The sequence below is a fragment of the Vulpes lagopus genome, chromosome 20 (assembly GCF_018345385.1).
Source record: "Vulpes lagopus strain Blue_001 chromosome 20, ASM1834538v1, whole genome shotgun sequence".
Lineage (NCBI taxonomy): Eukaryota > Metazoa > Chordata > Mammalia > Carnivora > Canidae > Vulpes > Vulpes lagopus.
Genome location: NC_054843.1, coordinates 114,768 through 130,607, shown reverse-complemented (window position 1 = coordinate 130,607; position 15,840 = coordinate 114,768). Strand labels below are relative to the sequence as shown.

At 46.4% G+C, this 15,840-nt stretch overlaps 1 protein-coding gene across 3 annotated transcripts in view; it reads left to right on the top strand.

Moving 5' to 3' along the window:
* Positions 1-15,840, top strand: part of DIP2A (disco interacting protein 2 homolog A) — an 89,667-nt gene that overhangs the window by 11,819 nt on the left and 62,008 nt on the right. For all 3 annotated transcript variants that reach the window (XR_005984710.1, XM_041734778.1, XM_041734777.1), the window contains exons 2-5: positions 8,028-8,099; positions 10,284-10,403; positions 12,011-12,130; positions 13,422-13,655. Coding sequence is in view for 2 of the 3 variants with exons in the window: in XM_041734778.1 (XP_041590712.1) it covers positions 8,028-8,099; positions 10,284-10,403; positions 12,011-12,130; positions 13,422-13,655 (546 nt within the window). In the remaining variant the exon portion in view is untranslated. The remainder of the gene's footprint in view (positions 1-8,027; positions 8,100-10,283; positions 10,404-12,010; positions 12,131-13,421; positions 13,656-15,840) is intronic.

Below are 15,840 nucleotides of genomic sequence, written 5' to 3'. Positions count from 1 at the left end.
CTTAATCCATGTACAGAGAGAGTGCTTTGAAACTAGCTCTTGCGAGGGCTACTCACGAGGGCTACTCTATTCCCAGTTCATGCCTGAGCTGCGATCCCTCCGGCTCTCCGATAACCTAGGCTGTCTATGGGCTGCCTCCTCCTCCTCCTCCTCAGTGAGTGTTCTACCTCATAAGAGCATGGAAGCTCTGCCTAGCTCGGCTACTTAGTTGTTCCTTTTGGAATCATCAGACCCCCTCCAGTGGGAGTTCTTCACTTCTTTGTTAGTTTCTGGTATCCTCAAACAGATTTCAAAAACATATCTTTTTTTTTTTTTTTAAGATTTAATTTATTTATTCATGAGACACAGAGAGAGGCAGAGACCCAGGCAGAGGGAGAAGCAGGTTCCACGCAGGGAGCCCGACGTGGGACTCAATCCCGGGTCTCCAGGATCGCACCCTGGGCTGAAGTCGGCACTAAACCGCTGAGCCACCTGGGGCTGCCCAGAATACACATTCTTCTCAAGCCCACCTGAAGCATTCACCAAGAGAGACCACATTCTGGGCCATAAAACACATCTTCACAAATTTAAAACAATAGAAATCATACAGTGTTTGCTGTCAAACCACAACAGAATTGAACTAGAAATCAATAACAAAGAGAACTCAAAATATGTAGATTAAACAGCATAATTCTAAATAAAACAGGTCCAAAGAGAAATCCTAAAATATTTTGAACTAAAAGAAAATAAAAGCACAACTTATTAAAATTTGTGGGATGCAGCAAAAGCAGTACTTGAAGGGAAACTTACAGCATTAAGAAGAAAGATCAAAAGTCAATAACCTGAATGGACATTGGGGGCATTAGGCTGAGTGAAATAAGTCAGGCAGAGAAAGACAAATACCGTATGATCTCATTTATATGTGGAATCTAGCATAACAAACAGAGCTCATAGATCTAGAGAACAGATTGGTGGTATTTGAAAGTTGCTAAGAGAGTAGATCTTAAAAGTTCTCATTACAAGAAAAAAATTGAACTGTGTGTGATGATGGCTAACTATACTTAATTGTGTTCATTTCACAGTACGTACAAATAACAAATCATGTTGTATACCTGAAGCTAATATAATATTATACGTCAATTATATCTCAATTTAAAAGATCAATTACCTAAGGATTCTTCCTTAGGCTATAAAAGGAAGAACAAATTAAATAAAAACTAAGTAGAATAAAAGAAATAAGAATTAGAGCAGAAATAATGAAACTGAAAACCAGAAACCAATAAAAAAGCTGGGTCTTTGAAAATCAATAAAATTGATAGGTCTTTAGTCAAGCCAATTAAGGAAAAAACAGAGAGGACACACATTAATATCAGAAATGAAAGAAATCATGCAGATCCTTTGGGCATTAAAGGATAATAAAGGAATACTATGAACAACTCTGCACACCGGAATTTGATAACCTAGATGAGAAAGATCAACTCCTTGAAAGATAGAATCTGCCAAACTCACACAAGAAGAAATAAACAAACTGAATAGTCCTATATTAATAAATTCAATCAATAATTAGCTACCTTTCAAACTAGAAAGCAGACCCTAGGCCCAGATGGGGTCATTGGGGGAATTCTATCAAGCACTTAAGGAAGAGATAATACCACGTCTCTATAGTCCCTTTCATAGACTAGAAGCAGAGGGAATGTGTCCTTCCATGAGGTCCCATTACACTGATACCAAAACCAGACAAAGACATTACAAAAAGACAAAACTACAGACCAGTATCTCTCATGAACATAGATGCAAAAATTCTCAAAATATTAGAAAATTTAGTCCAACAGTGTATAAAGAGAATTATAATTAAGGTGGGCACATGATGAGATGAGCACTGGGTGTTATACTATATGTTGGCAAATTGAATTTGAATAAAAAAATTTATATACTATGACTAAGCAGGATATATCCTAGGTCTTGCGAGGCTGGTTCAACATTTAAAAATCAATTCATGGAAAATCTATCACAGCAACAGGCAAAAGAAAGAAAATCACGTGATCGTATTAAAGATGCAGAAAAGGCATTTGGCAAAACACCACACCCATTCACGATCAAAACTGAGTAAACTAAGACTAGAGTGGGACTTCCTCAACTTAATAAAGTAGACTATCTTACATAAGAAACCTACAACTGGGGACACCTGGGTGTCCCTGCCTTCAACTCAGGGCATTATCCTGGGGTCCTGGGATCACATCCCACATGGGGCTCCTTGTGGAGAGCTTGCTTCTTGCTCTGCCTGTGTCTCTGCCTCTCTCTCTCTCTCTGTGTCTGTCATGAATAAGTAAAATCTTAAAAAAAAAAACCAACTCATAACTAACATCATACTTAATGGGTAGAAACTGAAAGCTTTCCCTGTAAGAGGATATAAAGCAAGGATGACCCCTCTCACCACTCATTTTCAACATTATAGTGGAAAAAAAATGTATAGATTGGGAAGGAAGAAATAAAACTGTCTTTGTTTACAGATAACATGATTGTCTATATAGAAAATCCAAAAGAATTAACAAGTCCCCCCCCCAAAAAAAAACCCTGAAACTAATACACAGTTATAGCAAGGTTGCATGATACAAGGTTAATATGCAAAGGTCAGTCACTTTGCTAAATACCAGCACTGAACTAGTGGAATTTGAAATTAAAAACACAGTATCATTTACAGTAGCACTTCTCAAATTAATTACTTACGTATAAAAAAAACTAAGTATGTACAAGATCTATATGAGGAAAACTACAAAATACTGAAGAAAGAAATCAAAGAACTAAATAAATGGAGAGATAGTCTATGTTGATGGATATGCAGACAATATTGGCAAGAGGTCAGTTCTTCCCAAGTTGATCAAATAGATTCAGTGCAGTCCCAATCAAAATGTCAGCATTTTGTGGACATTGACAAACTGGTTCTAAAGTTTATAGGGCGGGGCAGAAGACCCAAAATAGAAACATAATTTTGAAGGAGATACAGTTGGAAGACTGACACTGTGAAATCAGGACTTACTGTAAAGCTGTAGTAATCAAGAGTGTGTTGTGGTGTCAACAGAAGGGACAAGTCAATGGAGCAGAATAGAGAATCCAGAAGTAGACCCACATGAACATAGCCAGTTAGTCTTTGATGGAAGAGCAAAGCTTATCCAGTGTAACAAAGATGGTCTTTCTAACAAATGGTCCTGGAACAACTGGACATCCAGAAGCAAAAAAATGAACCTAGGCATGGACCCCTCACAAAAAGTTAACTTAAAATGGATCTCATGCCTAAATGTAGACTATAAAACTAGAGGGTAGATAGAAGCTAACATAGAAGAACAGGTAGATGAACTTAGTATGTGATGACTTTTTAGATACAACACCAAAGACACAATCTGTGATATGAATAATTGATCAGATACATTCTGTTAAAAACTTGTGCTCTGGGGATCCCTGGATGGCTCAGCGGTTTAGCGCCTGCCTTTGGCCCAGGGCACGATCCTGGAGTCCCGGGATCAAGTCCCACGTCGGGCTCCTGGCATGGAGCCTGCTTCTCTCTCCTCCTGTGTCTCTGCCTCTCTCTCTCTCTCTCTCTCTCTCTCTCTGTCATGAATAAATAAATAAATAAATAAATAAATAAATAAATAAATCTTTAAAAAAAAACAAAAAACATGTGATCTGGAAAAGACAATGTTAAGAGGAAGAGAAGACAGACCATTGGCTGGGAGAAAATATTTATGGAAAAATACATCTGATAGAGAGGACTGTTATCCAAAATATACAAAGAACTCTTAAAACTCAACAGTGAAGAAACAACCAGATTGAAAAACGGTCCAAAGACCTTAAGAGACACCTCACCAGAGAAGACATATAGATGGCAAATAAGCATATAAATAGATGCAGTACATCAGATGTTATTGGGGACATGAAACTTAAAACAACTATGACACCGCTGCAGATCTCTAGAGTGGCCACAATCCAGAATATGGACAACAGCAAGTGCTGATGAGGATGTGGCGCGACAGGAGCGCTCATTCCCTGCTGGTGGGAATGCAGGATGGGGCAGCCACTTTGGAAGAGAGTTTGGTGGTTTCTCACAGAATTACACATGCATATGACCCAGCGATCATATTCTTTGGTATTTACCCAAAGGAGTTGAAAACCTATGTCCACACAAAAACCTGCACACAGTTGTTTACAGGAAATTTGGAAGCAACCAAGATGTCCTTCAATAGGTGAATAGATACATCGGTTCATCCAGTAATGGAATATTCAACACTAAGAAGAAAAGAGCTGTCAAGCCATGAAAAGACATGGAGGAAACTTAAGTTCAGTAAGTGAGGTCAATATGAAAAGGTTACTGTATGATCAAACTATATGACATTTTGGAAAACTATGGAGACCGTAGAAAGATCAGTGGTTGCCAGGGATTGGGGAGTAAGGGAAGGGTGAACAGCGCACAGATTTTTTAGGGCAGTGAAAATACTCTGTGTGCCATCATAATGATGGATATGTTATTAAACATTTGTCCAAACCCATAGAATGTGCAAAACCAAGAGTGAACCATAACTGTGGACTTGGGGTAATTACTGTGTGTCTGTATAGTTTACCAGTTGAAACAAATGTTCCACTGTGGTGGAGGATGTCTTGGGGCAGAGGGCATATGGAAACACTCCTACTTGCCCTTAATTTTCTATGAACCTGAAACTGGTCTTAAAAAAAAAAAAAAGCTTTAAGTTAAAAAAATATATATATGTATATAGCTTTAATTAAGTAAAATAAAACAAAACATAGAAGGGGGAAAAAATCCCCAGCCTCCTGGAAAATAAATCTGCAGGCCCAGATGGTTTCACTGACAAATTATATCACTTAAAAAAGAAATAACACCAGTTTTATATAGTCTGTTCCGTGTATTTTTAACTTTTTATTTTGAAATAATTTTAGTTTCATTGGTTGCAGAAATAGTACATAGAATTCATTCAGTTTCCTGCAATAACATCTTATATAACCATATACATCATCAAACTATTTCCCATATAGTCTTAATTACAGTTATTGTGCTAAAAAATGTAAAGAATTCAGAAGTGTGTGAGGTAAAAACTATTTCTCACACCTACCCCAAGCTAAATAAATAAATCACTGTTAATAATTTGTTGAGCATCCATCCAGGCATTTTTGGCACACACAGAAATACATACACCTACCAGCCTGCGTAGTTCTATTTATTGGTTGTTACCAGAATTCTACCATTCTTTATGTATATAGTTTCCAACTTGCTGCTTCTACCTGCTAGTACAGCATGAATCATGTAAGTAATACCCATCCCGCACCTTCCAAATAGTGGGGTGTGTTTGTCGTAATGCTGTATGGCAGCAGATTTACTTCCTCTCCTTCCTCTCCCTCGTCCTCGTCCTCGTCCTCGTCCTCCTCCTCCTCCTCCTCCTCCTCCTGTTAGGAACTCTGGTGTCTGGGTTGCAACCTGGAGATGTTCCTTGCAATTTTGCACATATAATCCGGAGTGACTTTGGTTCGCAGCAGTGGAGGTCACCAGGCGCCAGTGTTGTGGCCATGGCTGGAGGGCTGGTCAGCACAGCGAGCAGCGAGCAGCAGCCCATGGACCCCCAGAGAAGGACGGGCCCTGGCATCTCCCCAAGCCCCCCCACCCCCACCCCGCACCTGGGTCAGGACAGGACTGTATAATTGAGCTTATTATTTTTTAACTTGTGAACGACTTTAAAGCGCATGTATTTTTTAAAGCTCTGTCCTCAGTGGCTCCTCCCCCTGCCCCACGTTGGCTCCCCCAGTTGTATGCAGCCAGCTTGGGAGTTAGGCTCTGCTCTTTGTCTCCGGTGGTTACAGAACTTGGCTTCAGAGGGTTTGGATTGGGGCCACTTTTCTACTAGCTTAGTGGTTCCGTGTCCGCACTCTCCTTGGAATTCCACCTTCGTCTTTTTGCGGGTAGAAGTCTGCATGCGCTGCTGTGTCGGCTGAGTGTCTACGTTGGACACGAGAAATGTGGCAACTGGTTACACGTGAAAATGTGCAGCTTGGTTGTGTTCAGCTGGTTCAGTAGAAAGCGTGAGACCACTTTTGTGAGGTCACAGGCAGGAAGCGGGGAGTTAACGTTCATTTCTGAATGCCCTCTGGCACCCTCCCCGTGGAAATGTGCGTTTGGAATGAGAATCGAGGAAGGAGCCAGCTGAGGGCAATGAGCACTTAATTTTTAAATATCCTGGAAAATCAGTCCTCTGCTTTTAAATAGGGGTTTATCAGTTTTAATGTAGTGTAACAGTATTTAGTTTTCATTTAATTTTGTCTTAAGCACACATTTTTGTATATTTCAAAAGAATCATTTTTTAGTAGATATTGCTTTAAAAAATACATGCGCTTTAAAGTCTTCACAAGTTAAAAAATAATAAGCTCAATTATACAGTCCTGTCCTGGCCCAGACTGGGGTCTGAGTGTCCAGGGAGCAGGTAGGCCAAGGACGGTGCACCCTGAGGGCCCGCAGTCAGTGGCGGGTGAGGTATGCTCCTGCGTCGCGGAGCGGCTGACGTTACAGGTGGAGCGCTTGGCAGGAAAAATAGGCCGAGTGAGATTTGCAGTATGATGCTATTCAGGTGAAGTAAAAGTACAGGGACACAAAGCAGTGTCCATTCTGCAGAACAAGCTCCAGTTAGATGACTGGCGTCCGGTAGGGGTGGTGAGGGAACAAGGTGGGAGCAGAGGGATGAGGACAGCCAGGGCGCCTGGGCGGCACGGAGGCCGGCGCCGAGGGAGGGCCGTGGTGGGGGCCTTGTCCGCTCCCCCACCCCAGCCTGTGGTCGGCCTGCCTGCCCTGACCTCACACCCATCTTTTGGAGGAATGTAGGATGGTCTCCCCGGAGGCGTCCAGGGGTCTGCCCCTGGATGTGAGGCCCTCGGGGGTGTCAGGCCGTGAGAGGCCCTGGGCCGTGCAGGGACGTGCTGGTGCAAAGGCGGGCCTTGGTCAAGCCCCCGCACCCCTGCAGCGCCCCAAGCCCGACCCCTGATCCCTGAGTGGGCAGCCGGGCCCTGCGCGCCTGGGGCAGGGGCGGGGGGGGGGGGCGGGCAGCAGGGCTCGCAGAACAGTGCGGCTTTGTCTTGTAGACGGGTAGCCCAGGCAGGCTACTCATGGAAATCGTAAACATATATTTCTGGTCTAAATAAAGTCTCCAAAGCATGATGGGTTCACGCTGAGCGTGCCAAGTTCTCTCTAGGAAACAGAATGTGCTCGTACATTGAGAAGTCTTTCCTTAAGACACCCTTCCTGCCTTGTTCCTGGGAGCTTTAATTTATTTTTAGGCTGTTCTTCTTTATGATAATTTGTTGGAACAGCAGTCCCTGTTCCCGAGTCCTTGCCCGGGGACAGGCTAGGGCCTCCCACCCCCACTTCCACACCGGGAACCTACGGACCTGCCTGGGACTCACTTCGGGATCTTGATGAAATGCAGGCTCGGGCTCATTCTGCAGCGTGGCCTCAGAGTCTGCTTTTCTGGTTTTGTTTTTAACTTTTAAACATGTTTATTACAATTTTTTTGAGTCTTCATTTCTAACAGGCTCTTAGGGGATGATGACCACAATTTTTAAAAATTAAAGTATTCTTTACATACAATAAAATTCACCCTTCCTGGGTTTTGATGAACACGTGGTCATGGGCCACCAGCACCACCAAAACAGAACGGCTTCATTACCCCCAAGAACTCCCTCGTTCCCCGTTGTAGTCACCCCCTCCCTCACCTCTATCTGCTCTGTCCCTATAGTGTCATCTTTCCCAGAATGTCATGTAAATGGAATAACTGCGTACGTAGCCCTTAGAGCCTGGCTGCTTTCACTTAGTGATACTCATGTAAGCTCTATCCAGGCTCCTGTATAGAACGAAAGTTTGTTCCCTTTTACTGCTGAATAGAGTTCCATTGTGTGGGTGCGTCACAGATATTAGTGTTTCCACTTTCTCCATTATGAATTACTTTTTCATTCAAAAACTTTGGAGAGAATATAATCATCTTTTGTCATTGTTGTTTTAGGTGACATCACTCAAAAAGGATATGAAAAGAAACGGGCAAAGCTGCTTGCACGCTACATCCCACTTCTTCAAGGTAAGGTCGGCCACTCAGCTGTTTCATAACAGCCATTTTTCTTACCAAACTTGGCCTAAAAATTGATATGTTTTGTATTTTATTAAGGAGGACTGGGCAATATGTCTAATATTAAATAATAAAAATCAAAGACCCAGGTTATAACTTATAGCTTGGAGTTGGCATAGATCTTATTTCAGATAGGATTTATCATATTTTTATGATTATACAATATAATGATTTTTTGTGATGATAGTAAGGAACATTCCCTTATGTAGGTTCAGAACAAATGCTGCAATGTTGTCAGTTCTTCCTACCTTAGGTTGATCTGTAGAGCTCACACACTTGTCATTTCAACAAAAATTTTTTTGGCGAAATTTAACAAGCTAATTCTAAAATTTATATAAGTCTAAAGGGCCAAGGGATTCAAAATGTGCTCAAAAAAGAAGAATGAGATGGGAAGATTGGAAAATAATTATTGGGCTGTCGTCATGAAGACGGCATGGTTTGGGACATGGGCAGGCAGCTGGGTTAGTGGAGCAGCACCCAGAGCCCAGACAGACACAGAATGGCCCGCGTGTGCAGATGTGGCCGCTCTTGGGGGCAGCGTTGTGGGGCACGGTGCTGGCACAGCTCCCTGTCCGCGTGTAGGACACGTCACTGGACACAGCAACCAGTGTCCGATGGAGAAGGACTGAGAGGAAACATAAAAGCTACAGCATCGTAGAAGATTGTATGGGAAAATCATCACCATCTCAAGATAGACGGGATTCCATGAGTCACTAAAGGGCCTGGGCTGTGACCTGAACGGAGAGAGCCCGGACCGTGTTTAAAGTAATGTCATTTTATCCAGAGTCACCGTAAAGAGATTAAGGACAAGTCACACAGTGGGAAGATCACTGTAACACAAATAAGTGAAAAAGAACTAGTATCCAGACCGTGTAAGGCAGCTCTGTCCCATTTATTAACTTCCGTGATAATGGAAATGTCATGTAGGGCTGTCCAGCGCTCAAAACAATGGCTAGTGTAACTGGGAGACTGAATTTTTAATTTAAGTGAAATTAATATAAACTTAAAAAGCCAGAAAGTCCCCCAACATGATTTTTTTAAAAGCCGAGTAGGAAACTGGGCTGAAGACTTGATCATGGTTTTGTAAGCGGCAAGCCTACCAGGCAAAAGCAGACAGAGATGGTTGAGCTCAGGGGGAATCTGAGGGATGTGGATTAAAGCCATAAGCTGCCGGGTTGTTGGAGGAGGTTCAGACGGCAGGTATGGACAGCTGTAAGGCTGAGGCGGGGCTGCTCGCCTTCCCGTGTCCAGGCGCTCAGGCAAGCTGTTGGGTTTGCACCTGCGCTTTCTCTGGGCATAGGATGACGGCCGTCCTGCTCGCACCTGAGGGTTCCAGGCGCTGAGGGCCACGGAGTCCACGGGGCGCCCTGGCAGCCTCCACGAGTCCCGCGGTGTGGTGGCTCCATGCCCGGCGGGGGCTGCACACAGTGCTAGGCAGCCTGTCCTTGGGGAGCCCGGGCCAAGGCCCGCTGGCCACCCTTCCGACGTGCCCCGGGCCTCAGACGGACGGAGCGGGGAAGGCTTGCCTCATGCGGGCGTCAGAGGGTAGCGGAGGAGGGTTCAGAGCCAGCTCGGGGTCGGCCTCATAACTCCGGGGCCCGCATGCTCGTGGCCGCATGCTCAGGGCCATGTGCTCAGCCCCGCGGTCTCTGCGGCCCGCCTCGTGCGCAGCCCTCCCTGCACCGACCCGCGGTGCTGCTGTCCCAGTGACTGCACAGTGGGATGTCGTTGGGGGGAGTTGGCCGACCTCGTGGACAGTGCCAAGAAGAGTGACACAAGCCATTCCAGATTCAGGACACATTTGTGATGCAGAAACACGTTTCTAAAGGGCCCTCCCCAGAGCGCGCCCCAGTGGCCACGTCGCTGTGATGGTCACCCGTCGTACAGACAGCGGGCGGCGAGGCCGGGCAGGCCGGTCGCAGTTGGGAGAGGGCCGCGGAGGTGTTTGTGGCGGCCCGCGTCGATCCAGGGCCCTCCTGGGCTTCAGAGGCCGCCAGAGGCTGCGGGCGCTCCACTGCTACCCGTGGGCAACGAGCGCGGCAGAGCGACACGGGAGCAATGCGTGCTGCTTTAACTGGAGTGTTCCATAATCACAAAAGCAAATTGTTAAGACAATCCTACAAATTTGTGTCGCAGGAGTAGATCCGTCCCTACAAGCAGAGAACAGGGTCTCCGGCCCCGCGCAGACGTCAGCTGCCGCACCCAAGCAGCAGAAGCCGCGGCCGGCCAACTCCCGGGACGAGCGCTTCCGCTCAGGTAGGGGCGCCCACTGGGGCCGCGGGGGAAGTGGTTTCCACTTGAGGGATCATTTACCACATCTCTTTTTAAGAGAAAATCTGGCCTCCACACAGCCTTAGGATCCCTAATGTGACTCGTAGGGTTGGCGGTCTCTCCCCAAGAGATGCTTGTAAAAATCCCTAGAGAGGGATCCCTGGGTGGTGCAGCGGTTTGGCGCCTGCCTTTGGCCCAGGGCGCGGTCCTGGAGACCCGGGATCGAATCCCACGTCGGGCTCCCGGTGCATGGAGCCTGCTTCTCTCTCTGCCTGTGTCTCTGCCTCTCTCTCTGTGTGACTATCATAAATAAATAAAAATTTAAAAAAAAATCCCTAGAGAAATCATCCTTTCTGCCGATTAGTATAATTCCTTTAAACTTTTTTGTTCATTTTTGGACCTCAAGCTTCAGGGTTGGTATCGGTAATTTTCGTATGTTGTGGAGTAGCTTTACTACGGCAGGTGTTTTTACTAGTTTTTCTTTTTCTCATTTTGGAGATTTCCTTCTAATCAGATTTCTGCCATTCTGTCAGTACTTTTATGAATATTTAAGTCAGTCTGTGATATTTTATTTGAATTATCGGAATGGCCATTGAAAAGATTCATGTTTTCAGTTGTAGGCTGCATGTCAGTAGCTTTTGGGCCCTCTGCTTCGTCTGCTTAACATTTCCACCCTGTGTGACATACATTTCCTTTTCCATTTAAGCTCTTTTGGTAAGCTTTTTTTATTTTTTAATTAAAAAGATTTTTTAAAGATCTTATTTATTTATTCATGAGAGACAGAGAGAGGCAGAGACATAGGCAGAGGGAGAAGCAGGCTCCATGCAGGGAGCCCGACGTGGGACTCGATCCCGGGACCCTGAGCTGAAGGCAGACGCTCAGCCCCTGAGCCCCCAGGGGCCCCAGAGTTTCTATTTTCTGTGCCTCCTTAGTAGATACCCTCTAGGGGAGCAGGCTAAACAGTCTAACTGCACTGTTTGAAAGTCATTTGGAGGGATCCCTGGTGGCGCGGCGGTTTGGCACCTGCCTTTGGCCCAGGGCGCGATCCTGGAGACCTGGGATCAAATCCCACATCGGGCTCCCGGTGCATGGAGCCTGCTTCTCCCTCTGCCTATGTCTCTGCCTCTCTCTCTCTCTCTCTCTCTCTCTGTGACTATCATTAAAAAAAAAAAAAAAAAAGTCATTTGGAATACTTCCGGACAACTAGAGACACATTTAGGTTCATTTGTTTCATTTTAATTTGGGGGATTTATTTTTTATCTAGTTTTGATTTATAACTATGAAAATATTTACATAGTCTAAATCTCCCAACAAAGGAACATTTAAAGAAATCTAGGGCCAATGTCATAGGCTATGCTTATTTTTTTAAATTTAAAATAAATATCAGATAGTATAGTATAAGTTTCAGGGGTAGATTTAGTGACCCATCAGTTGCATCTAACACCCAGTGCTCATTACATCACGTGCCTCCTTTATGATAGGCCTTACTCATGTCTCTTTTACATTCAATAAAAACAAATAATATGAACTTAATTTTGTTACTTCGTAAGCAATCTTGTAGAAAGTGTATTTACTGCTGTGTTTTTACGTAGATGTTCACACGGAAGCGGTGCAAGCAGCTCTGGCCAAGTACAAGGAGAGGAAGATGCCTATGCCTTCCAAAAGACGTTCTGTTCTCGTACACTCGTCTGTGGAAACCTACACGCCTCCAGGTATTGACGGATGGCGTCAGGAGCAGCTGTGTGGGCCTTGCACGGCTCCGACCTCATAACCTTCCCTTCCCCGTCTGACCTGTAGTAAAGATTTGGAAAAACTAGAGATCAGAAATATTTGTGTACGTGCAGTGTACACAGTGTGGCTCTAACCCAAGTGGGTACTTGCTTTCTTCCGGACTTTTGGGTACATTTTAATGCTTTTACTAAGATGCTATTTATTCTTTTTAGTAAAGAGAGGAACCCAAAGTCAATGCTTACTGGAATACTTAAGTTCTCTGATTTAAGAATCTTAAAATTATTCTCATCTTATTGATTATTTACTATATTGTTACCAGGCCTTAAATGGGAGCAGGTTATTTGGAGGATTTTAAAAATTTATTATTGTTTCGTTGTTACTACCATTAGAAATGAGAACTTTTACGTGGAGTATTGGTGATGTCTGGTGTCCTGCTGCTGCCTGTCTTGATTTTGAAGTCACGAAACTGGTGTCAGGAGTTTTTGGTTTGATGATGTAGTGAAAACCAAGCACACTAGATTTATAAGACAATTTGGGGGTTTTGGTAACACTTCCTTTCTAAAGGAAAGGAAAAGTTTATATTGTTGAAAAAAAACTTCTAGAAATAGCTGTCAAATTATTGTTCCCACTAAATATAACTACAGATACCACTCAATTTTTAAGAAAACTTTTTAATAATAAAATGCACAGTCATGGTGACTTGAAAAACCTCAGTGAACAGTTAATCTTACTGAGTGAAGCAGTTGTCTTCGGGGGTTATTCTTTCCCGGGCTCATTACCGCCTCCCCTAAGAAGACGCAGGTGTGCAGGGGAGGCCGGGGCGGGTGGGGCTGCCGCCCCTGACCACTGCGCTGCCTCGGGGGGCAGGCCAGGCCGTGTGTCAAGGTCGTGTGGGGCATTCTCTCGGATGAGCACTCAGCACCTAGGGACTGCCGTGGTACTTGGGACCCCACCAAGGCATGTGCTGAAGCCACTTAGGGCTTGGGCCGCCTCCACTCCCAGCGTGTGGGCTCCCCGACAGTCCTCCCGGGGAGGCTGGGCTCTGAAACCGCTTTCCCAGGTAGGGCTCTTTGGATCTTACAGCGGAGAACTTAGACCTTCTAGACCCAGGGCAGCCTTTGAGACGACCCCGTGGCCGCGCTGGGCCTCAGCGGCGCAGGTGCGCACAGCTTGCCCCGGGCAGGCCTGGGAGACGCAGGTGCCGGTGTGGGAGCTCCACCCCCTCCCCGACTCATCCCTACATTATGCCTGTCATCATTATTTTAACCACAGACACGTCATCTGCCTCAGAAGATGAGGGCTCTTTACGGCGACCCGGGCGACTCACCTCCACTCCGCTCCAGAGCCATTCCAACATCGAGCCCTGGCTCGACCGGGTCATTCAGGGCTCGTCCACCTCATCCTCTGCATCCTCCACCTCATCTCACCCGGGAGGGAGACCCGCCGCCGCTCCCAGTGCCGCCGCCACCGCCACGCTCACAGGCCCCGTGGCCCACGCCCACATAGGTCAGTAACGAGCTGCCGTGGCCCTCCAGGACAGGGGTGCCTCTGTGCCCCGTGCCCATCAAGACCCACCTCCTCTTTTTCATCTGGAAATGTCTTTTTGGTAACAAGAGTAGCTCCTGGTGCATCTGTGGTTTGGCAGTTCCAGGCACGGTGGGCCCCGGAGTGGCGGTGTTCCTTCATGTCAGGTCCCCTCCTGCTCTGGAGGCTGGGCTGGTGCAGGTGGCAGGTGTAGGGTGGACGGCCCCTCAGGCGTGGCCTTGGCTGCTCCTGATAGCCACCCACGGCCTGCTGTCTCGACGTCATCCCCGCCTTTGCTCTTGGCTGCGTGTGCAGAGTTGGAGAGCCGTCAGCCGTCCCCTCGCCCGGGCTGTCCCAGGGCAGCTGCTGGGCCTGCAGTCGTGGGCTGACCTTTCTTCCTCCACGTACCAAGTCACACCACCCCTCAGCCCGAGGAGAGGCCAGGCAAAACTAAATCGCAGAGATGTGTCGATCTTTTCTAAATCGTCCAGTTCTCTAAATTACATTGATCTTAGAAAGGAAAAGTTGCAAACCTCTTATCATTTGAATGCTTTGCACTCAACAGCAGGAGTAGCATAGCGTGTGTGAGCTGCGACGGGAGCTCCCGTGCACTCTGCACTCGTGCCTGCACAGCAATGCGTTTCTTGGGTGGTGCTGTCAGCGTGGCCGCAGACCCTCTGAACCCCTCATGGTTCTAGACGTGGAGGGAAGACAAGAGTCAGGTTGTTCGTGACCTGCCTGAGATCACGCAGCTGTCCTAGCAGTGAAGCCAGGGCTGATGCAGTTTTCTTGGTTCCCACTCATTTCTTTGCTATTCTGCTAAAACTGGAATGTACACCAGCTGCACATCAGTGACGGGCTCCTGTTTTCAGGGAGTGGGGGTCCCAGCAGGTCAGACACCCCCAGGCAGGGCGGGCTCGGGCTGAGCTGCTTTCATGTGAACGTTGGTCACTCGGCTGCACCGGGAGTGCATTGGGTGACGTCTCTGCATCCCCTGTGGATACATCACGGATGCGCTTCGCTGTTTATGTGTTGAGTCAGTACAGGAACCCTGCACGCTTCTGTGGAGCTTGAGTCATCTACCATGACGTAGCCTCGCTGCCTCCAGCACGCAGAGAAGCTGTCGGTCTAGTCGTCCGGGTAGCAGGAGAGGCTGGGGCTTGAGCAGAGCCCACGGACGCTGTTCTGGCCGTCCTCCTGGGTGTCCTGGGGCAGCTCGCGGTCTCTGCCCACCGTCCTCAAGGACGGCTTCCAGGGAGAGCCTGAAAAACAGCTTTCACACGATTACACTTTTTTCCTCGTTTGTCACAGTGATTTGACTTATCGGAAATACACAGATGTCTCCAAAGTGAGAAAACGGTTGTTTCCGAATGTGCTGTTATCTTATTTCTGCTTCCTGAGACTCTGTTCTTGGTGAGATGGGGTAGGAACGAGACTGTGTTAGCCGCCCGCGGGCTCTTGCAGTCCCTGCTTCCCGTGGCTTAGAGAGGAAAGCGTATCCAGCGTGAGCGACTGGCCACAGCTTATAACTTAGCCTGACAGCGCTGGACTTTCCGGTGGCTGTGGGCCTTTTAACGACGCACGCAGCTGTGAGGTGTGTGTCGCCCTGGCCGTGGAGGGTGACGAGGGACACTCGTTACCACGGTGCACGGAGGACCCCCAACTCTAGCAGGTGTGGCCGCACCCCTCTTCTCCCATCCCACTCGCTTGGCCTCCATATACATTGTGTGATCAAGTCTGGTAAATTCTAATAATCTTAACTGGATTGTGGGTTCCATATGCTAAATGTTCTCTGGGTATAGATGACTTGAGTTCTGAATCTGAAAATACTCACCTTCCTGCTCCGTGTTATAGAAAAATCACCTTTTTAGTTTTTATCACTGGAGAATTCTTCAGTTTGGACTGAGGAAAGAAATCTAGAAAGGAGAAAATTATACTAGGTAAAAAAACCTTGAGGTTCAATATATTAGGTAAAGGTAATTTAAAAAAATATGTTGTTTTCGATTTTGGATTAAAGAAATCAAATCCATAAAACACTGGGACACAGATGTAAATACCTGTATTTAAAAGTAGTATTTCCAGGGTAGCCCGGGTGGCTGAGCCATTTACTGCCGCCTTTGACCCAGGGCGTGATCCTGGAGACCCGGGATCGAGTCCCGCGTCGGGT